General features: G+C 35.6%; 1 protein-coding gene across 2 annotated transcripts in view; it reads left to right on the top strand.

Annotated features, from left to right (window-relative positions):
* Nucleotides 1-24069, top strand: part of RapGAP1 (Rap GTPase activating protein 1) — a 1064866-nt gene that overhangs the window by 562532 nt on the left and 478265 nt on the right. For both annotated transcript variants that reach the window (XM_069826681.1, XM_069826683.1), the window contains exon 2: nucleotides 10728-10824. In XM_069826681.1, coding sequence (XP_069682782.1) covers nucleotides 10728-10824 — 97 coding nt within the window. The remainder of the gene's footprint in view (nucleotides 1-10727; nucleotides 10825-24069) is intronic.

Raw genomic sequence — 24069 nt, 5'->3', positions numbered from 1 at the left:
TTATAATTTTCGATTGCGTGTTAACATCGACCTATGTACAACACTGGATGTCCGACACTAAAAAGAAGTTATCTGTGCTCTTGCATTTTTCATCATGAAACCGAAATATGTGTGAATAACTAAGTTTTTAATATAATTTTTCTTTGAATCCCGCTTAGACCTTGAAAGTCTTAGTTGGACGAAAAGGAGCTTAAAAACGACAAAATTCCCTTGCAGTGAACAGTAATCATCTCCCCGTCCGCTGTAAAATATTCTACACAGAGTTCCACCACCTTTTTCTCCAGAATAAAAGCATTGGTTGTTGTTATTATATTATTATTAATAAAAACAAATAAATGTGTCGCGATACAATGGGCGTTCAGTAAAGTGTGTCATCAATCAAAAAAGGTTGCGAACCACTAGGTTAGTCTATGGAGTTGCGAGGACTTTTAAAATAGTTTTACTTTTTTTTTACGTAATAATGATATTGGAAACCCGCACTTCCGCTCTTGAATAGTTTTTGCGTAGGGGAACAAGCCTTGAAACAACTCGCGGAAGACTACGATCGATCAGTTAAGACAGCGAAATTAGACACTTCAGCAGTTCTTAGCAGCCTTATCAGATCTTATTCATAACCTTTGATAGTTACACAGCAAATTTATGTCGTGGGCTCTTGCAGTATATAATCTATAGTATACATTAAATATCTTCTTATTGTAGAGTATTCCGTATCATTGTGTGGAGGCAATTGAAGGGTCCAGAACCATAGTGGACCAAGCGCTGTTTACTGAAGACTTGGAAAACAAGGGTTAAAATTAAGTCTTTACCATAATTCATTGGAAACATATAGCAAGTAATATAAAGTATACACATTAAAACTAAATGATATGTCAATCTTCATTAAAATATAGTATTCACTTAACTTTAAACCTTGTTTTCTCCACTTTTAATAAATGGCGCTTGGCCCACTATGGCTCGGAACCCTTCCATTGGGAGATTCTAAAAATAAAATAAGAGAAACTAAATTAAAATTTTCTTATACAATGACAATTCAAGTTTGGACTTACTACTCCGAGAGTTGTTCGCTAATTCAAATTGATTAAAGAAAGCTGTAAACACCGGAAAAATTTCAATCGAATTAAAATATCGTCGTCGTAAGATTTGGACGTCTACAGTCCGTTCTATCCCCATCAGTCGGTTATTTATTCAGCGTCTTCTAGGGCTTCAAACATCTCTTATTCCAGTTGGATATTATTCAAACATAATTTTCCGTAGCCTGGAATTATTCATTCTTTCTTTCTACGTGTTCTTTCCAATGCACTTCATTGTCGTAGATTTTGTTTATTAATTCTGTCACTTTGTTTCCAACTCGTTTCTTTTATGATCTAATAAGCAGACAGCGGATTTTCTGTCCCTACACAGCGACAGATGTCACATCCCTTGGTGTTCAGAGGGAGCGTGGCAATGATTTCCCTGCAACTGATGTACACCTAACGCTCAGTATCGGAACCGAAAATCCGCTGTCTGCTAATAAGGAATATCCTGCTACTGAAGATAGGATCTTCATTTGAATCAGGGATTGCAGAAACAACACGTCACTATTTTTGGCAAAATGAGTTTGTTCGAGTTTCATGAACTGTTGATACAGGTCTATCATTTCATGCAGAAATCGCATATGTCAGTATAGCAGTCTCACATTTGGAGACCTGTGAAATCCTGGAAGCGCGCAGAAACAACTTATGTCTAAGACTCTAAGGCATGTGCAGACACATTGATTCCAATTCTAGACGGCAGACATCTACGATACAAGGACACAAAAATTGATCCCACGGAATTCTGGTGGTGAATACGTTGAAAAATAACTCAACAATTGCTATATCTGTTCCAATAAAACTTTCCATGAAATTCTGTTCCGTAAACGGCCCCAAGGAAACTTATTTTTTTACGGACTTCATAATTGCGCTCGAGTGGCCAAAATTTGTTTAAGCACTTCTTTTGACATTATTAAAATGGTGGAAGACAAAAGATTAATTATTTTATCTGCCCCCATGAGAATGTTGGCTCGTAAGTACAAAGGAGAATACCATATTTACCTTCTTCATTGGCATATACAGACAAAATCGTGTCAATTCAAAGAGAGAAGATTTACGATATACGCAAAGTAATGAGTTACATACCACATGAATATCAAGAATTTTGCAATAATATTCTTCAGTGGCCTATTGTGGAAAAATAAGTTCATTTATATGCTGCACTTATGTATTAAGTACACAGTAGGCCTATGTATATATTATATCCCTAATTTGACAAATAAATCTTAGTTGAACTGAAATTATTATACTACAATTTTGATTCCTTGCAGAAACAGCACGTGTCAAGCTAATATATATATTGATTTATTTAATTAACAATTCATTATATTCTAATAAATATGGTATAAAAGACACATATATTAGGCTTCTGTCTGAAGAAGCCAGTACTATAACCAATGATGTGGTCTACCATCAGTAATACCGGTTTTTGTGTCTTCTGAAAAAATTAGTTTTCATGACATGTGCTGTTTCTGCAATCCCCGATTCATTTGTGATGATTGAATTTTTATTTTTTGAGTTCTTACCAACGTCCATACTTCACGTACGTAGAATAGTACTATTTGAGAATCGGAGAGGGCGCATTTCTAAGCTTCGAGCCTATTAGCCCGGAAGATGACTTCACATGGAAAGAGCCATGATAGAGATACACAGATAATTATATTGAGAACTAAATGGGTTTAACATTTCATTATCATGATCATGATAATGGACCAGTTTAATTAATAACCTGATCAAGCTGTTATGCAGAGCGCAAATATGTTTGAAGACAAAGCATGAAGACGCAATGAACACACGAAGTTTGTGTTAGTGTTCCTTCAGACGAAGCCACTTTTAGTGGCGCTGCGAACGCCCGTTAGTAGCTCTTCGAACGCGCGTCAGTAGCGCTGCTGACGGACGACTGTTGGGCCACAAATTCCCTGCACCGTCACGACAGTGTACAGGTTTAATTAGAAAAATGTCACTACAGAGTAATAATAATAATAATAATAATAATAATATAGATATAGACGGCTAAATTGCTGGACTAATGCGAATTATGGATATATTATTTATGTAGTAATATCCCCTTTATTTCACGTTAAAATAAAACAACGCATCTAAAATAATGTACTAAATAAAATATTAACACAGAGATGAAAAATTAGCTGATCTCAGGTTCGAACCTGGTTCAATTACACCACGGCCTTCGACTTTGCCATTACCCTACAGAAACCTATTTCTAGTATATTGGTTGAATTACTCGTGTTTTTAATAGGTTATTTTAGGACGATTTATCAACATCTTAGGTTATTTAGCGTCTGAATGGGATGAAGGTGATAATGCCGGTGAAATGAGTCCGGGGTCCAGCACCGAAAGTTACCCAGCATTTGCTCATATTGGGTTGAGGGAAAACCCCGGAAAAAAACCTCAACCAGGCAACTTGCCCCGACCGGGAATTGAACCCGGGCCACCTGGTTTCGCGGCCAGACGCGCTAACCGTTACTCTACAGGTATGGACTGAATTATACTCGTACGTGCTATGGTTGGTTTCCTGTTGGAGCCTATTATGTTTAATTTTGAATTCTTAAAAAAAGTAAACAAAAATATGTTTTATGCCAGATCATTCCTCATTTGCATAATTTTAAATTAATATTTGTTATCGTCCTGATGTAAATCACCAAACAAGATATGGAATAGTCCTCGATTTAATCTCTCCAAACTAATGGATGAACTCAGACTCTTCTTCTGTTTTTACGTCTATTCTTTCTACGTATGAACAAATTTGCCAAAAGTGTATCTCCTTCTACGTCCATGTTCACTGGAAGACTGGAAAATCCTCTACAAAAATTTAGCAGCGCCACTAAAAGTGGTCTCGTCTGAAGGGACCCTTAAAAGAAAGAAAGTTTCAACTGGTTTTCTGAAATCCAACGCGTGTCAACTAGATTTCTAGTTACTTTTTATTCTGTGTGTGTTATGTATATGTACATGTATGAATAGATGTGTATGCATTTGTTGTTTATGTTTATATTATGTGTAGATGTGTAATGTATTATAAATATTACGGTAACTCGCTTCAGTAATCATTCTACAGGATGATTCAGAACTTATGTTACATAAAAATACAGTAGATAGAGGGTACTAAAACAAACATTTTTCTTTAAACAATGGGTTTCTTATTTCGTACCAGTACGGCGCTACACTCGTTTCATTGTAGTAGCTTGTAGGCAGTCATTCATTCAAGGGCCAGTGGCTTGACTCTTTGATGACTAAGCTTTCAATGAAAAACAACAAACAATGCCGCTTGACAACTTGTTCATTACAGAAGAGGTTCGAACTGACGCCTTCTTTCTTGTAAACAATACTGGCATCATCGAAGCATTGACTGCCGCATCTGTTCAAATATGCCAGGTGTAATATATAAGGTGTTACAAGCGTCGACAATCCGTGGAAGAAGATCATCGAGATGGTCTACAGGTGTGGCGTACACTAAGGTCTCCTGATGTCTCCACCAGATGTCAAATGGATTAAGATTTGTGATGTTGCTGGCCATGGGATGGGACCTTGATTACCAATCCGTACCCAAATTTAATGTTGTCGTCACCTGTTGCCTTGCCGCAAGACTGAAGTACGCAGGAGTTCCGTCATGCTGGAATCATGTCTTGGTGCGTACTGCAAGTGGTACCCCTTCCAATAAAATGGGCAGAATGTTTTCACAAAAAGTCTCTGTAATTTTTTCCCCTTAAGCGATTTGACATGACATGTGGACCGAGTACTGTGTCGTTAATGATGCCACATCACACATTGACACTAAATCGCACCTGATGAGATCTGACTGCAATGAAATATGGATCTGTCTGCTCCAAAATGTGCTTGTTGTGTGTTTTTTTTTTTAAATAACATTCCGTGTAAAAGTTGCTTCATCAGTGAACAATACACATCTTGCGAACTGGGGTATCACTGCGTTTTGATGCAAAATCCAAATGCACATCGGCTAGTTCTCTCAGGCCCTAATGCTCCATTTTTTAATATTGACTCTGTAATGACTGAGCTTTCAATAAATATACCTAAAAACGACAGACAATAACAAACAATCACAATGTGGCAAACACTCATAACACTAAAACGGTGCAGCGCCGTAGCGGTGTGAGATAGGACACACATTGGATAATGAAAAATGTTTGTTTTAGTATCCCCTATTTACCATATTCTTCTGTAACATAAGTTTTTAATTACCCTGTATAATTATACGGTAAATTTTACAGAAAACGCTGGTTACAATTCACATTTGTACCTCATGAATTTCTTTTAAAATGTGCTTGAAAGGAAACTTGTTCTGGCATATGTATTTACTGCTACAAATGAAAAATGTTTGTTTTAGTACCCTCTATATACCATATTCTTCTGTAACAAATTTTTAATCACCCTGTATATTTATACGGTAAATTTTACAGAAAACGCTGGTTACAATTCACATTTGTACCTCATGAATTTCTTTCAAAATGTGCTTGAAAGGAAACCTGTTCTGGCATATGTATTTACTGCTACAAATGAAAAATGTTTGATTTTGTGCCCTCTATTTACCATATTCTTCTGTAACATATATTTTAATCACCCTGTATATTTATACAGTAAATTTTACAGAAAACGCTGGTTACAATTCACATTTGTACTTCATGAATTTCTTTCAAAATGTGCTTGAAAGGAAACCTGTTCTGGCATATGTACATATTTACTGCTACAAAGTAGAAATAAATGGTCATTTATTTGATGCAAGTACAGGTACTAACGCAGTTTAACCATCAGGAAAGAAGCAGTCTTATTTCATACTTGCCATGATATATTTGTAATATTAAATTGAATCACACTGAGCGCCGACTGCAGAGAATGCCTGATTAATCTCAGACGTGCCCTCTTGAAATGGAGCCCCGACGTAATTGCATTTAAAATTGCTGAGTTGGCTGACAATCACGCCATCTGTTCCAGTTTATATAGGTACGGGCATGATTTATCTAGTACAATTAGATGTCAAATTACTACTATTAATTCAGTATCCCAAGAAGTCTTACAAGTTCCGTCCTCCATGTGTATTTCTAAGCATTATGGAAGTCTAAAAATTGTTGTTACCGTTAAAAAAGAGAAGTAGATAACATCAATTCAGTATACCGATGAGAAGCGAATATTGGTAGCACTCTTGACCTTTCACATCAACGTAGAGTTCTTCACATACCTGTTTCTGCTTCCGTTTCATTACCCGTTATACAGTCATGAAAATGTTTGTGTAATTATACGTAGCAACTTTAATTGTACTTTGTCACTACTGGGTGTTCAGTTCAAAGTGTGTTATGGCTCGCTTTATGCCGTCATGTGGCTAGTCGATGAGCCTTGAGAATTCAATCTTCCTACACTTCCGCAGAGGTGTATTACTTATGCGCCAGAGAAGTTGCCCAGCAAGTACGGCGTTCATTCATAAGAGTACTTACCGATACGTACGGTAACGCCGGTAGTGGCAGGAATGTGACATGTTTCGAAACATGTACTGAGGTGAGTTTTTTTCTTACTGTCGGGATATGTGGAGAGGGTTAAGACGATTACTTACGTATTTGTTGACATTGATTTCGACGATCAACATGGATCGTGATTTGTGTTGTGGAATGTTGCCGTACGCAACCGATGATAACAAATACCCTGCATACGACTTGGCCGCGCAAAACACAGTTCGAAAGAGGTTATGGTAGCACACTCACCATACAGACCGCCATCTATTGCTACGACGTTCAAGTTATACCGTACACGTTCTCAAGTTCAGATTGAACGCCTTGATTAATAGGCAACTTCTCTGACACTAAAGCTGAAACTCGCTTCAAATCGCTGACTCATCAACAGTGACGTCATGACACACTTTGAAATGAACACCCAATATACGAAATATAGATAAAATATTGTAATAATGTAAAGCTATCATTTCAGAATAAAAAAAAATACAGAAATACGAGTGTTCATGCTTGATATCAGAAGTTATTTATTTTGTCTCTATGCCTATGTATTCCTCTAAGCTGCTGGATGATTTTCGTTCACGCTTAACGTAAATCTGAGTGAAGAAAAATAAAATATAAGAAACTTTAAGTCGGCCTGGTTGGCGCAGTTAGTATAGTGCTGGCCTTCTATGCCCGAGGTTGCGAGTTCGATCCCGGGCCAGGTCGATGGCATTTAAGTGTGCTTAAATGCGACAGTCTCATGTCAGTAGATTTACTGGCATGTAAAAGAATTCCTGCGGGACAAAATTCCGGCACACCGGCGACGTTGATATAATACAGTTACGAGCGTCGTTAAATAAAACATAACATTTAAGAAACCTTAAAATAAAGAATTAAGATTGCCTTAAGTCAAATCACCTGTCAATTATACGCATGAAATTTAGTCATTTTTACTTTCGGAAGAAAATGGATTATTTGACGTCCTCGCACCAAAATTAATTACACGAAACTGTGATTAATTAAAATCGATCCTATTTTCATTATCTTCATTGCTTAATAAACCTTTATAAATGAAACTACAATAGGGGCGGAGGGAAGTGAGACGTTGTTTGTGGGAACGGTGTTCTTTTGTGTTGTATATTATACATCTTTGACATAGAGATTAGAGGTAATAATGAAAAATTGTGATCTATGCAATTTTTCAGCATCTTAATCGTTCTTACCCCTTCCTCCAAGAGGACAAGCCTCATGTTCATTTCACCGAACTTGATACGCATGCGATTGTATATTTTCAGTATTGAGCATCTCTAGGCCAAATTTGACAAATCCGTAAGTATAGGTAGGCTATATTTAGTGGCACTCGACAGGTAAAATGTTTAAACTGGCCATTTAAGTTTGGACATAAAGTAAATTAAACTACAGTGTTAAATAATGGCGTATACACACCAACAGATCTTTACTCGGGATATAATGGATACGCCTGGAATACATCATCCTCTCTTTCTTCCTTCCTTCCTCTATCTTCCGCTTCTTCTTTCTCTTTTCCCTCACACAAAAACACACGTAACGCTCACACACATCCTCATTGTGTACCCGTGAAATCGATGCCTGGCTGGCTACATAATGAAATCCCTTCTATGAGGATAATCTGTTAACATCGTCTTCTTTCGTCACAAGAATCTACGGCTTTTGAACGCGGATCTCCTTTGTGAAAAGATTCTTTATACCATTATGATGACTTTTGGTTAAATGCAAATAACACTGTAATGTAATTAATATTATTTTAAAATAAAATGTTTCAGTGAACAATTTAAAATAATATAACTTTGGGACAGTACCTATGGTTTGTTAATAGAGTTACGTCTTTTTTAATTGTTTTGAAAAGTTATCTTAGGAGTTCATTTTCTTCCAGATGTTCAGTAATTATATTACTTACTTGCTTAATTACTTACTTGCAAATGGCTTTTAATGAACTCGAAGATTCATTGCCGCCTTCACATAAGCCCCCCATCGGTCCCTATCCTGTGCAAGATTAATCCAGTCTCTATCATCATATCCCACCTCCCTCAAATCCATTTTAATATTATCCTCCCATCTACGTCTCGGCCTCCCCAAAGGTCTTTTTCCCTCCGGCCTCCCAACTAACACTCTATATGCTTTCTGGATTCGCCCATACCTGCTACATGCCCTGCCCATCTCAAACGTCTGGATTTAATGTTCCTAATTATGTCAGGTGAAGAATACAATGTGTGCAGTTCTGCGTTGTGTAACTTTCTCCATTTTCCTGTAACGTCATACTCTTAGCCCCAAATATTTTCCTAAGAACCTTATTCTCAAACTCCCTTAATCTCTGTTCCTCTCTCAAACTGAGAGTCCAAGTTTCACAACCATACAGAACAACCGGTAATATAATTGTTTTATAAATTCTAACTTTCAGATCTTTTGACAGCAGACTAGATGACAAAAGCTTCTCAACCGAATAATAACACGCATTTCCCATATTTATTCTGCGTTTAATTTCCTCCCGAGTGTCATTTATATTTGTTACTGTTCCTCCAAGATGTTTGAATTTTTCCACCTCTTCGAAAGATAAATCTCCAATTTTTATATTTCCATTTCGTACAATATTCTGGTCGCGAGACATAATCATAGACATAATCATATACTTTGTCTTTTCGGAATTTACTTCCAAACCAATCGCTTTACTTGCTTCAAGTAAAATTTCCGTGTTTTCTAAAATTAGATATTTATATTTATGAAATTCTTTTTATTGATACTGTAGTACTAATGTTATTACATAACTACCACCACCATATTCCACGCCACAACAACAATTATTATTATTATTATTATTATTATTATTATTATTATTATGATCGTCATCATCATCATCAATTCAGATACTCGAAGTTAGTCATACTAATATTATAGAACTTTGTACTGCTAATATATTTAATGGTATTTTAGAGTGTACCTACACTATATTGGCAACTATTATGTATATGAAAAATGAAATCATCTTGTAGACAGTTACAGATATAAAAATTTGATAGGCTCTACTCTTGACAAGCATTTTGTCAATTTTTTGTTTGAAATAAAATTTACTGTAGAATTTCACCTTTCATACTAAAAATCAGTCCTGTCCAATTACCTTTTTTCTGATGTTACCTGAAACATTTTCATTTTGATATGGAATTATCAAGTTTCTCGTGTTCAACTATACAGCCACTTTTCTAATGGAAATTGGTGAAATCAGGACAGGATTTGAAGGCTACACAGAAAAAAAAAAAACAATAAATGTTACAATCCTCTTATGGGTGATGTTATCTAATTCAATAGATTACTACAAATTTGAATGTTGTCTTTGTTAAAACTGGTAAAATGAAAATTATTGAAATGGATATAGTCATCTTTTCCTTCATTTTCAATAGGAACAGCAATAAATTTTGCAATAGTGAATCAGATTATTATCTTACCCTTAACAAAAATGTGACATTCGTCATTTTCCCTCTATATCCTTTCCTTATTTTAATTTATTTTAATTGCTGGTTTTTGTGTTTATATTTCCTGCTCGTTAAAAAGATTAATTCTGTAAAATTTATTGTACAATATTTTTGAAAATCGTATATTAAATTTATTTGGTACTATATTTAGAAAAAAATGGGTACAAATTTTAACAAAAACACAGGAAAAATTGTTCAAATTAACTTTACAAGGAGTTATTCCTGAAAGCTTAATTTGCATAATACATGTCACTGTACGTAACAGAAAACCACAATTTAAAGTCACACAGAGTTAGTGTGCACTCAAATGTTGGTTGCTTGACTGTTGTCAGCCCACTTTGAGGTCTGTGGATATAGAGGGAAAAATTGGATCGGTGTCGGGTAGAGTTCCCGGGTAGCTCAGTGGGAGAGCGTTGGTACGTTTAACCAAAGGTCCCGGGTTCGATACCCGGCCCCGGAACAATTTTTCCCTCGAAATTATTCAAAAACACAGGAGTTTGTAAAAAGTATTATGAAATGAAATTACACTAGCTACCTTGTCTTGAAGCACCATTTTTGCAGGGCATACATTTATTTGATAGCGCACGTTTGACATCACTAATAAATAATGTGTGAAGCATGGCGTGTCTCAGTGCAGTAAAAGTATAGCGTACTGTATATCGTAACTATTACTATCATGACGTAATTTGTGTTTTCAGGAGGCAACAGATGGACAGTCAGCAGTTGTACTGCCAGACACATGTCACTAGTCAACCTACAGACCCGGACACAGGGCAACATAAGGAAAAGTTGAAGGTAAAATTCTTCTATTTACGAATTATTTGTTACTAGTGAACTATATATAGTCGTTTATATCCGCAAAAAGTATCTGTGCCTGTAAATAGCGAACAGAAAAGGACCTAGGAGTTGCTCTGCATGTATTCTTTATTTATTTATTTATTTATTTATTTATTTAAATTTATTTATTTAAATTTAAATATACAGAATAAAGAATATAATTACAAAACAAACAAGAGAAATAGAATTAAAATAACGCAAGCAATATAAAAAGAAGATACAGTAGTATTAACAAAATTTGAGACCAAATGAGCAGCGCTCGTGCTCGGTCGCAGTTCAGATATAATATTAAAATAAAAAATAATAATAATAATAATAATAATAATAATAATAATAATAATAATGAAAATAAATAAGTAAAATAAAATAGGAACTAAAATATAATTCCAGCGGCAATGGAATTATATAATATAATATTAACACTAGAGAAGAATAATATCGCACGTGAAAAGTAGAACCAATATATATTTCAAAATTATAGAATATAAATATAATATAGGTTGATGAATTCATACACATAGGCTATAAATTTATTTAATCAAATTGAAGATATTAACACGTTTCTAATTTTCTTGTTATATGTTAGTGGGTTACATGTTAGAAGTTCTGGGTGTAATTTAGTTAAAGCATTGTACAACATTGTACATTGTATTGTACTATTGTACATTGTATTGTACTATTCTCATACTAGAAACTTAGTTTTATAGCGCAATTCTATTGTATTCATGTCCTCATTATTTGTTCTTGCACACATTTTCATAGCTCTCCAAATGAATTTTTGATTCAATTTGAGTAAAATATTCGTTTTTAGACCAAAGTTTAATTCTGTGTTAAATTAGATGCACAATATGTAACAATATGAGACAACACAATGACGTCATTCACCTACTTAGAATAAAAAGAGATGCAAAGTATGCAAAAAGTGACAGGAGATTCATATGATCCCCATAGTTGCGTGCTCTCGGTTGGGTGGTATTGTAATATTGCGTTATTTAGACTTTTAAGAAATTATGATATTTCACCCATTTGTACCTCCAATAAAAATGTTGTCATGCATGTTTTCGAGATCTTACAAAAGGGTTCGAGACAATCACATCTATGTAAATCCCAAATGTATTGCCGAGTTATCTCACCTCTAGGTGCGCTGTCCCATTAAATAATTTCGATAATTTTAAGGGGAAGGAGAAGAGACTTGCTTATTAACGTAAGTTACCTAAAAGCAAGTCTGTACACGGAATTTTGACAAAAAAAAATGAAATTCTGGTTTTTATCGTTTTTCGGTAGCTTAATACGTGTAAAATGATAATATGATTTTATTTATTCTAATTCTCAGCTTTTAGCCCTAGCTTCATAAAAAATATTGTAGTAATTCTTAATGCAAAAAAATGTTATCAGTGATTTTTTTTTTTTCCCAACCGGTCAGTGGAATTTTAAATTTATTTAGCCAATTCTATACGTAACAATACGTTACATATGTCCTATATTTTCTACATTTGTATCTTTTATCACTTCTGAGAAAAGTGCTCCAAAATTTGAGGAATTTAACATTGCAAGATATGGAAACTTTGATACCATTTTTTTGCACTTTCTTATTTTTGTGACATTGGTGCACTTTTCTCAGAAAGTATTGTACTCAGAAATTTTAAATTACTTTACAATATCAATGTGATGGCATTTTACACAGTAGGTTAAAAAATTAAGATTATTTCTATATTCAGCAAAAATAAAAAATAATTTGTAGTAATTCTTAGTGCAAAAGAATGTTATCAATGATTTTTTTTTGCCAACCGATCTATGGAATTTTAAATTTATTTAATCGGTTGTATACATAAAGGATTGTTACATATGCTCTATTTTTTCTACATTTGTATCTTTTATAACTTCTGACAAAACTGTACCCAAAATTGAGGAATTTAACATTGTAAGATATGGAAGTACAGACTCCCCTTAATATGAATAGTATAATCATGTATAAAGTTTCATTTACATACTCTACGCCCTTCGCCTTTCTTACATCTGCTATTCTTACAGAACTTCTTTAGAAGTTGTTTTATTTGTTATGACATTGTTATCGTCGTCATAAGCTACGGTGCATCTTAAATGAAGAAATGTGCAACATATTTAAAGGTTTGATTCTCTTGGAATGGCTGAATGGAACGAACCAGCTTTAAGTACCGAGTCGTCAACGAGTAGCATGCTACCCCACGCCATTCTGTGTCTTCAGAAGAGAAGTTAGTAAGTGAAGAGATCTGTGAGATAGGCCTATTGTCCGATTCGAAAAAAGTCGATGTAGCCTACCGTGTTGAAAGAGGAATTATCGCATTTCAAACAGGTTTGTTGGTTCCGTTTTCAAAGAAAGAAAGAAAGGAAAAAAGGAGAGATAGAGATAGAGATAGAGATATAGAGAGAAAGAGAGATAGAGATAGAGAGAGATAGAGAGATATAGAAAGAGAGATATAGAGAGAGATATATAGAGAGAGATATAGAAAGAGAGATATAGAGAGAGATATATATAGAGAGAGATATATATAGAGAGAGATATAGATATATATATATAGAGAGAGAGAGATATATATATATATATAGAGATATAATGGAGATTATTTCCTTTCTTGTGGTTGTGGCAGCTATAACTAGGAGAGCTCAAATTCCGAGATATATATATATATATATATATATATATATATATATAGAGAGAGAGAGAGAGAGACATATATATATATATATAGAGAGAGATATATATATATAGAGAGATATAGAGAGAGATATATAGAGAGATATAGAGAGAGATATATAGAGAGATATATATAGAGAGAGATATATATAGAGGTATATAGAGATATAGATATATATAGAGAGATATAGATATATATAGAGAGATATATATATAGAGAGAGATATATATATATAGAGAGAGATATATATATATAGAGAGAGAGAGATATAGAGAGTGATATAGAGAGAGATATAGATATATATATATAGAGATATATATAGAGGTATATAGAGATATAGAGAGATATAGAGAGATATAGATATATATATAGAGATATATAGAGATAGAGATATTTTTTTAGACGTTACATCGTATTCCCAATAAAATAGTGTCGTAACTCCAAAATTGTGATTGTGAAGATACGCTATTTCCTAGTGAAATACTGCTGTAACAGTATATTACGAAACAAGGTTGAGAAGTGCTTTTTACAAATCTAAAAAAGAAAAAATTGAAAAACGAAGAGAGCTCGTTTTTCAGTTTCCGAAGTTTTGTGATACACTTCACAAACGTGTATTGTACAACATTTTTTCACGATCATATTTTTAAAACTGCAAATACAATATATTTTGCATTGAGAATTTAGAGCAATATTATTCCAAAGCCTTCGCAAAACTATACTGTAATAGTAACTAAGTAATAATAAGTGTACTGTAATGAATTTATTTCAACATAGTTTTATATGTTAAATAAAATAAGTGTCAAATCCTTCAAATAACTGTCTTATTCGACCTAAAGAATGATACAGATAAATTACTTTAGGTCATTTATGCAATTAAAACGTGAGAAGCGCTTTCACCAATTAGTGGCTTCGTCGGGTGCTACTGTGAGCATAAAGACAAGAATAGTGTGCAAACAATAAGATTTGATAAAATGCATAGTAAATGTGAATGTGAAGATGATGATAAGAAACGTGCAAAATATATATCACAGTTGTATGAACGCTATTAAAATAACATAATTATTAAAATTAATAAAATTCAGACATGTTTCGGAGACTGCCTCTCCATCCTCGGTTACTTTACCACGACGGCTGGTTCAGGTGATCGACCGCGTTGTAGCGTGGCTTAAAGGAGACTGACCTTGGCAACAACGCGGTTCGATCACCTGAACCAGCCGTCGTAGTAAAGTCACTGAGGATGGAGAGGCAGTCTCCGAAACATGTCTGAATTTTATTAATTTTAATAATTATGTTATTTTAATAGTGTTCATACAACTATGATATATATTTTGCACGTTTCTTATCTAATCCATGAACACTGTTTAATTGACCCATATGTGTGATTTAAAAAATGAAGATGATGAGTTAAAAAAACAGTATTACATAAAATAACTGTACAAACACAAAATATTGGACTAAATAATCACTTGAAAACGTGCAAAAATTGTGGTTCAATATTGGTTATAAGTAATTAATAATCAAACAAAGTCCAAATATTAAATACCGTAAATCATACTTTGAAAGGAAGACTTGAACATGTTGTATGCAGCATGGATACATGGATACATAGTTGAATCGGGTAATGTTTTGCAGCAGTCATCACGACGCAAAAAGTGAATAGCGTATTTTCATTTGTCAATGTATTAGTCAATATCACGCAACCGACTATGAAGCATCAGTTTTCTTCCACGGGATCCAATTTTGTAAGTCTTTCCAATTATTGAATATTTTCATTTTTTCTCCGTATATTTTGCATTCTTTTTCACTTACTCAAACTTTTATTGGTTGTTACAGATTGTTAATGCGCTACAGTATATAAATTTCAACTGAACAGTAGTGTTGTTCCCATTTTTCTTGGAAATTACAACGCAAGCTATGGTTTATTTATACGCCATTTTACTAACCCTCTGATTGGAAAACTATGGTACCGAATTCAACCTCTTCTTTTTATACGTACACGCAGATATTCAGAATATTTATGGTTGGAGAAATGAAAGGGGTAATATATACGTGCCCGCGCGGGAACATATTGTCCATGCCTGACTTAATGTATTCTGCCGTAAGACATTTTTATTATTTTAAATTTAGTTGTGAATAGTCTTCGGTTTTATTCTTGATTTTCCAGTTTCTCACTTTTTACGATTTTCATTTCACAGAAGGCGTTAGTCAGTTATCGAATTAATATCGTTTCTGTTCAATTTGTATAATGATTATACTCGTATATGATTGTTATTGCATAATGCATGTTTGTAATGTATTCTCAATGCTCCAAAACATTCTGTATGTCCTTTTAGTCGGTAAGTGACTAATTAAAGACCTCAAATTAAGTCTATATTCTTGTCCCTTATCAGAATCTCGCAAGCAAAAATTTCTTTTGTACATCACATCACGTGACTATTACAGCATCTTCCATCTGTCTCGAAACAAAACACTTCAATGTCATATTTAAATAATTGAGATTGCAGCAGCTGGAATGCATGTACTACCATTGTTCTGGCTGCATAATCTTGTACACCTCCATTCAGACCTTCGCTGACACATGGGAACGCCCTCTGGGGTTACTTACTGTCTTGTGAAGAACGGTACAGCACGTGATTTCGCAAGACACTGGGCAAAAAAATAAACCGTGGTGTTATTCCTTGTAGTGCCAGCAAGGAGCCTGTAATGGCGTTGTCAAGAAGTCTTTGCCTGCACATGTGCCGTACATAAACTTGGAGCTTAGAGCCGGCTGTAGTTGCAACACAGCGGATTTTCTTATAATCAAAATGAACATTATAATAACTATACACAGTACCAGAGTATCTCGATATGTAGAAGAGAATTAAAAGTCGTCTTTCTGGTGACAAAATTCGTTTTCCGAAAACTCGAGGTTCAATCACCGCTACATCTTGTGAGATTTGTTGTAAATATACGCCTGTAGGGATCACTTTTCTCCAGAACTCTTCCGTTTCCTCGTAATTTTTTTCAGCCATTGCTCTGCAACATTCTTCTCATTTCGCTGGTTCTTACTTACATCTCTACTTTAACAAACATCGTCAATTAAAAAACAGTAACTCAAATGACGGTTCACACTTGATGTTTCTTGTGAGAAAATTCAGAGTCCAACCTCAGACGGGTTCTGTAGAAACATGCGACTTCAGACACTTAACCTGTCATATTCAGTTTCTCTACGGCAGGCTTGTCAATTGATGCCCATAGGCGCAAGCGTGCGCTTTAGAGCTCAGAGTGCCCGGAGCTCTCGTCGGGAGATTAGACATGATCAGTCTAAACGAACGGGCTAGTCTACTAATAGGAGTTAGTGGAATTCATAGGCTAGCGGTACGTAGGTTATATGTAAGAGAACATAAAGTAAATTTAACTCGGAGTGGAGACTTATTTTTAGTAAAAAAAAAAAAAAAGTGGTGGGGACGCAATATATACAGGGCGATTCACGAGAATTTACCGTCCCTTACGGAGCTTATTTCCGAAGACATTCTGAGCAAAAAATGCCATATAAACATTTGAAGAGTCCACTGCAAGAATGATGGATGCCACTTTCTTGTCGAAAATGAACCAAGACTGTCAATGGATAGCTTAAGACATATAGAATGTACATAGAGAGTTATATGGCATTAGACTAACACTGATAGTCATTGTCCAGTAATAATCGGAAAATCACAGTTAAGCTTTGAGCGCTAAGCATTTCAAACTTTCAATTGCTTCTCCTGCAAAATGTATTCCAAATGACATCCATCATTCTTGCAGTGGACTCTTTATTTGTTCTAATCTCAATATTTTCAGAATTACACTAATTTGAAGTTGTTTGTAAAATACCATTATTCTTGAGTTTTTAACTGTATCAGCTGTGTTCCGTTTCTTTTATTTTCTTCTGTCGTTATTGCTTCGAAGATTTATGTATGTGTCTTCTTGAATTTCCTTCAATAGTTCCATGAAATGGTATAGCCTATATTAGGATGGGCAGCATTAAATTCCTGGTTGAATTTCGCATGAAACGATTCGCAGCAGTTTGTAGTCCGGTCTCCTGTTACCAAAATTAACCCACATTTCAGGAGGGAAGTCAGATTCACAACACATAGCACAAGCGCCGTTCAGGGAAGAATACCGCCCCACATCCGGGAGTCTATACGACTGTTCAGGGAAGAATACCGCTCCACACCCGGGAGCCTATACGACTGTTCAGGGAAGAATACCGCTCCACACCCGGGAGTCTATACGACTGTTCAGGGAAGAATACCGCTCCACACCCGGGAGCCGATATGACCGTTCAGGAAAGAACAACGTTTCAGATCAGGGAGCCAATACGACCATTAAGTGTAGCCATGGGAGCCGATACGACTACTCCGGTATGGGATACCAATCGTAACGTCATAAGTTTTTAGTTGTTATGTGAGATGTCAATATGTTGTTAGAAATAATTCAAACGATATTATATTACTATCTTAGGAAAAAAATTATTCACTTACACAAAAGTTTAGCAAATAACATTTTTAAGTGGCACCATATATTACAGGTTTTGTCAATTTTAAAGGAAAAAGGTTCTTTAAAAACTTTACAATCTTTACAAAACATTCTCGAAACACGAACCATTCACAGCCGAATAATGTTTGAGTCTATCACGAAACCTGTTCATTGTCCTTACCACAATTACAAGACTGATTTGTTGAATCTTATTTTTTATTTCTTTCCTCCGGGTATTTTAAGATACTCTTTTATCCCGATACACTCTCGACTTTTGCCAGTCGATGTTCTCTCTTCCCTCGATCCATTTACCAGAAAATATTTCGTTCAAGAAACCCTTTAATTCTATTCTCAATTGAGCATCTTCCTGAAACCAGATGTTTTGAAAGTTACCGGTACCAAAAGTTGTGGATGATTATCATCAGAGTTCATATTTTCTGCTATGAAAAACGCACCAATTTTTTGTTACCCGCGAAACATGGCCACGTCACATTGATTTTCTGTCCGCTAGTGTTATCCAGTGATGGTTGTTAGAAAACCATTATCGACAATTTACCACGATAAACACTACAATTTATTGAAACAAAAAGTCCCGTCATCCGAAAATATGATGTGCCCCACAAGATATGGGGTTTTATTCATTTTGTCATTAATTAGGATTTCACAGAACTCACTTCTTCTGCCAAATCGTCTTCACTTAATTTTGAAAAAATTCAAGTTGTATGATCACCATTTTTCTTATTTCAAAAACTTTCATACTGATGTACGACTGACATTGTATTTGTAGATTGATGCTCATCTTCTTGGATACATGACGTCATATACGAACACTTTCTTTTTCTGTATTATTGTATTTGGTCTTCCAGATTTCGATTTATTATTTATGCTTCCTATTTCACTTGATTTTAGAAATATTTTGGTAACTCTTTATTTTGTTCTATATTTATCCGCATGTAGGCCAAAGTCATTAAACAAATCACAAACCTTTTTTTGATTCTTAATTCTAACCCCATAACACCTGATGTCCTCAAGCGAGGAATGAGAAATTAATTGCCCGTAATTTTAGTTATTTTTCTGCTCATATTATTAGTGTGTTATTTAGCTTCATGGACATGAATACAATGCACCCATTTATTTTCATAACGTTTTAAGGCCGTTGAAATATATTTAATTAATATTTAAAAGGACATCCAGTAATGTGAATGAAATATTTGTTTTCATACATTAAATTTAATGCAGATTCTAAACGTGTAAACTAATTAATATAGTGTATAATTAAAAAAATACATTTTTGTTACATTCTACCAGGGCATTCGAAAAGTAATGGCAACATAGTCACTGTTTCACACTACATTTATTTAGATTATTTCTGGCATTATACACCTCAAATATAGTCCCTTGCCATGTCAACAATATGTTGCCAAATCTTTGGAAGACGGCGGACTCCATCTTCAGTATCATTTCTGGAGCTCTCTCTCACTGACCTTGGGTGTCAACTGTTGATTGAATGCGAATGCCTCGTTTCTACCCATCTTGCAATAGTTCAGTATGGTAGGACTTCTCTCCCACAAGCCTCTCGTAATGACGTAAAGCATTTTATCCTCTTGCAACTTGGATTTTTATGAAGAATCTTTGTTCATATCTACTGAACAATTTTAGGGTGGTATTAATACAAATCAGAAACAGTCCCTTTATTCACCGAATATGGTTAATTAAAGACTTTTAATATTTCACATTTATGTAAAAATCGCTCCTCTATTACGTACTAAAGATTCCGGTGCTCACCGCTAGGAGCGCTGATTTACAGTATTGTTGTCATTACTTTTTTAGTAGATAGATGGATTTATTCAGCAATATTAAACATACAGATGCACTACACTATCGTAATGTTCTCTTAAATCCAATGCACGGATCTTTTGACCGTACGTGATGTATAAAAACAAGTCCTACTTTGTAGATTTCACCCCCCTCACCTATGCTTAGATACAACCACTCTCCAAAAGAACACACAGATTAATATGAAAATGACACAAACAAAACACGCAGCTGGCTACGGACTGGAAGGTCCGGGGTTCGATCCCAGGTGGTGACAGGACTTTTTTATCGTTGCCAAACTTTCAGAACGGCCCCGAGGTTCACTCAGCCTCCTATAAAATTGAGTACCGGGTCTTTCCCGGGGGTAAAAGGCTGTCAGAGCGTGGTGCCAACCACACCACCTCATTCTAGTGCCGAGGTCATGGAAAGCATGGGGCTCTACCTCCATGCCCCCCAAGTGCCTTCATGGCATGTTATGAGGATACCGTAAAGTGGGGATATTTCGGACGCAGGGGTAACATCAGACAGTAATTCAATTTATCATATTTTATGTTGGTAACACCAGTTCACCAATGGGTCTTTAAAAATATGCAGAAACATACGAACATAGTAAAAAGAACGGAAAAGATGCTAAGAACTGGTGTTACCAACATAAAATATGATACATTGAATTGCCGTCCGATGTTACCCCTGCGTCCGAAATATCCCCACTTTACGGTACCTTTACCTTTTACAAACAAAACACATTATATAATATAATCTAATCTAACATACAAACAGGCATAAGAGTGTATAATTGAATAGTTACCATTATCCCTTCATCAATTCGCATCATAAACTTCAACAGCTGAAGTTCTAAGCTATCTCGCCTTCAAGAGGAACAATCCAGTCTTTTGTTGGTATTCTCTATTCCCCATAAGGTCAAGACATGCGAACCCCTATTCCGACTTAGCATCGAGGGTGGTAGATATTTTCTCTGGATATGTTCCGTTTCGTCGCATTGCGATAAAATGCAACTGCCTAATGACCTTCCTACAGATATGTTGTATACAGACACAAAATTCAAGGTATGAGGTTTATTCTGTTCAGCATGGGAATTATACTTACAAAATATAAACGCATGTAAGATATTGCTTAAATCCAATAATTCCTTCCTACATGCTACAAGGAAATTATCCCAAGAAATTGCATCCAGTCTCACAGCACTCAATATCACCGAATCAGCAAATATTTTGGACAAGTACGGCACTGTAGATACGCGAAAGGTACGGCAAGTATTAAGAGAAAAAGCGTTTGAGAACTGGAGCCAGAAAAAACATAAAGGCAAAGGCGTGCTATTATACCAACAATATAACCCGGCCAATAAGTGGATCCGGAATCACAAGGGTCTTTCCTGTAGTGAGTGGAGGGAAGCAATCAAGATGAATGCGAACGTGTCAGCTGTGCGTAGTGTACCTGGCAGGTCTTCGGGCAGTAACCTCTGTCGACGTTGCGACAGGGAGGTTGAAACCCTTGCCCATGTCCTGGGGGCCTGTCCACACGGTGAACTTCTACGAAATACGCGGCATCATACAGTAAGATCTATACTAGCAACTACCTTAAGGAACAAAGGTTATTCAGTATATGAAGAAGTACACGGCATATCCAGTGAGGGCAGTAATCGAAGAATTGACATAATTGCATTTAAACCTCCCTCTCTTGAAGGTTACATCATAGACCCTACTGTGAGATTCGAATCGCACGAACACCAGCCAGAAGAAGTACACGAGGAAAAAAGGAATATATATGAACCTTCCATCAGTTTTTATAAGGACAAATACCATCTGGAATCCATCGTCATTACGGGACTAATGATAGGAGCCCGTGGGACCATACCCCGGTTCCTAGTCGACTTCTGTAAATCTTTTGGCCTGCATAAAAGTATTTTAAGAGATCTAACAATTGCAGCACTCAAAGGCTCAATAGCTATTTTCAGGCATCATACATATGGACCATGACTAATTCGCATCTCCTTGACGTTACTTCGTTTAACATCATGTGTTTCAATATAATTCAAATTGTTTATTTTTCACTCTAACAACAATTTAACACTAAGCCTCAAGGCTTTTACTCTATTGTATCATGGTACTCTTTGTCGATGGCAACCTGTAGTGGTTACAGGAAGAAATTAAATTAAAATAAAATTTAGCATGTTTGCAGATTCCAAAAGAAGCATATGTGGAAAAAATAAATTCTCTGATTAAAAAATTGTGTAAGTTAGAATTTTTACCCATCTCTACCATAATAATAGTTTTGAAAAAATAAACTAGAAATAATAACATAACGTACAACATGATAAATAAACAGAGCTTTTACTAAACTCTTAAAACATACGAGAAAGTATTGGTCACCTTAGTGGAACTCTCTTCATAATGTGGATTTTTACAGGGGACATCTGTGTTGCATAGTAATAAGCCATTTTCTTTTCCACGTGAATGATGCAAACTTGAAAGACAACCGAAAAATGCATTACATGCAATGAGTTCGCGATAGCTTGAGCACATTGGCTCATAACTGGCACGCAGTTGGGTCACTTATCAGTTCGCGTCCTCCCCACATCGCCCGATACAGTGATCGTGTTGCAACTAGTCCGACCTACTTTGCCACCGCCTGCAGTTTGGGCACGTTCAGGGATGTCCACTGTGTGGCTTGTGCTATGTGCAGTCCATTTTGAACAGAGACATTAGCAATTCAGAATTCTTTCCTTCTTCATCGTGATATCCTAACCGAATCAAATTGCGATCAATGTTGTAACTGACACAATACTCCATTCCTAGCGCCTGTTGACCGAGCGACTAAAGTACGTACGGGCTTACAAGGATGTAAATATTATTCAAACCTTAGCGAATCAAGTGGAAGCTATAACAACTCTGTTCGGGGACAGTTTTACGGAATATTCCTGTTTCTTCTGTCAAGATTATACCATTTCTACATTATCATCGTGGTACAATGGAAATCTGAATACGTATACCTAGTACAGCTAGTCTCCTTCCACCAGAAGACAGAGAAGGAAATAAAACGAAGGATTTCTCTCGCGTGGAAGGCATTCTGGACTCTCAAGTTCATCGTACTGGAGAGAACACTCGGCAAGAAACTCAGAATAGAAATATTGGAGACCTGCGTAACTCCTGTACTGTTATATGGGTGTCAGACATAGTCTCTCACTGCCAAACTTCGTAACAGTCTCCAAATATGCCAAAGAAAGATGCTGAGAAGGATATTAGGCTTATCACTGAGGGACAGAGTTCAAAATGAAGTGCTACAAAAGATGTCGGCAATTAAAGATCCAGCACTGCAAGCCATGTTGCACGACTTAGAGACGGAAGATGGACGCAGACAGTCACACTATGGGATCCCCGCATTGGCAAGAGATCACACGGAAGACCAAGAAGAAGACGGGCCGACCTCTTCAGTGAACGTGTAGGAAGCCATTGGTCAAGCAGAGCAAGAAGTAGGGAAGACTGGAAAAAACCTAAGAAGACAAGTGAACAGCGACTGAAACCAGTGCGATAGAAACAGTGCAGAATGTGAACCAAGTGAACAATTCCAAGGTTGTAAATAGTAATATGCGTTACAAGAGCGGTATGTTGAAGTTTTCATCTTCGAGGAAAAGTTTGAAAAAGTTGAGCTTTTTTAATTTCCGAGAATTGAAAGAAAACATACCGCTCGTGTATCGTACATTATTTTGTGCGAAGATCGTTTATTTCATACCTGAAAGAGGAATTTCTAATTAGTTGCAATGAAATCTCCATCTTGGTTTCTGTTCAATGACGGCAAACTTGCAAAACAAAAATATCTATCTTCAACATTGTTGCTTTAAAATGTTTTCTGTGTTTACTATACTCCAGCAGGTCGTGATATACGTCTGTCTTCCCTCCCCCCCCCCCCACTCTATAAATGCGAACTTAAAACAAACGGTAAGGTTTTGTAATGATTTTTCATTTTAATATTTTAACAATATTATTTATATAACATATTGCAGTAATAACATCGGCATCTGGAATCTTGTTGATTTTTTCACGGCTTCCTTAATGTTACTTGCATCACGAATGTAGGTGGAGTTGTAGAGTTTTCTTAATTTTTGCAAATATTTAAAAACAATCATTAACAGTGCACTTTAGGTGAAATTGCAGTGGTAAGTTTCCAATTTATAATTATTACTAAGTTATATTGAACG

The sequence above is a fragment of the Periplaneta americana genome, chromosome 5 (genome assembly GCF_040183065.1).
Source record: "Periplaneta americana isolate PAMFEO1 chromosome 5, P.americana_PAMFEO1_priV1, whole genome shotgun sequence".
NCBI lineage: Eukaryota > Metazoa > Arthropoda > Insecta > Blattodea > Blattidae > Periplaneta > Periplaneta americana.
Note: the sequence above shows the minus strand (reverse complement) of the source record. Positions and strands in the feature narration are given on the sequence as shown.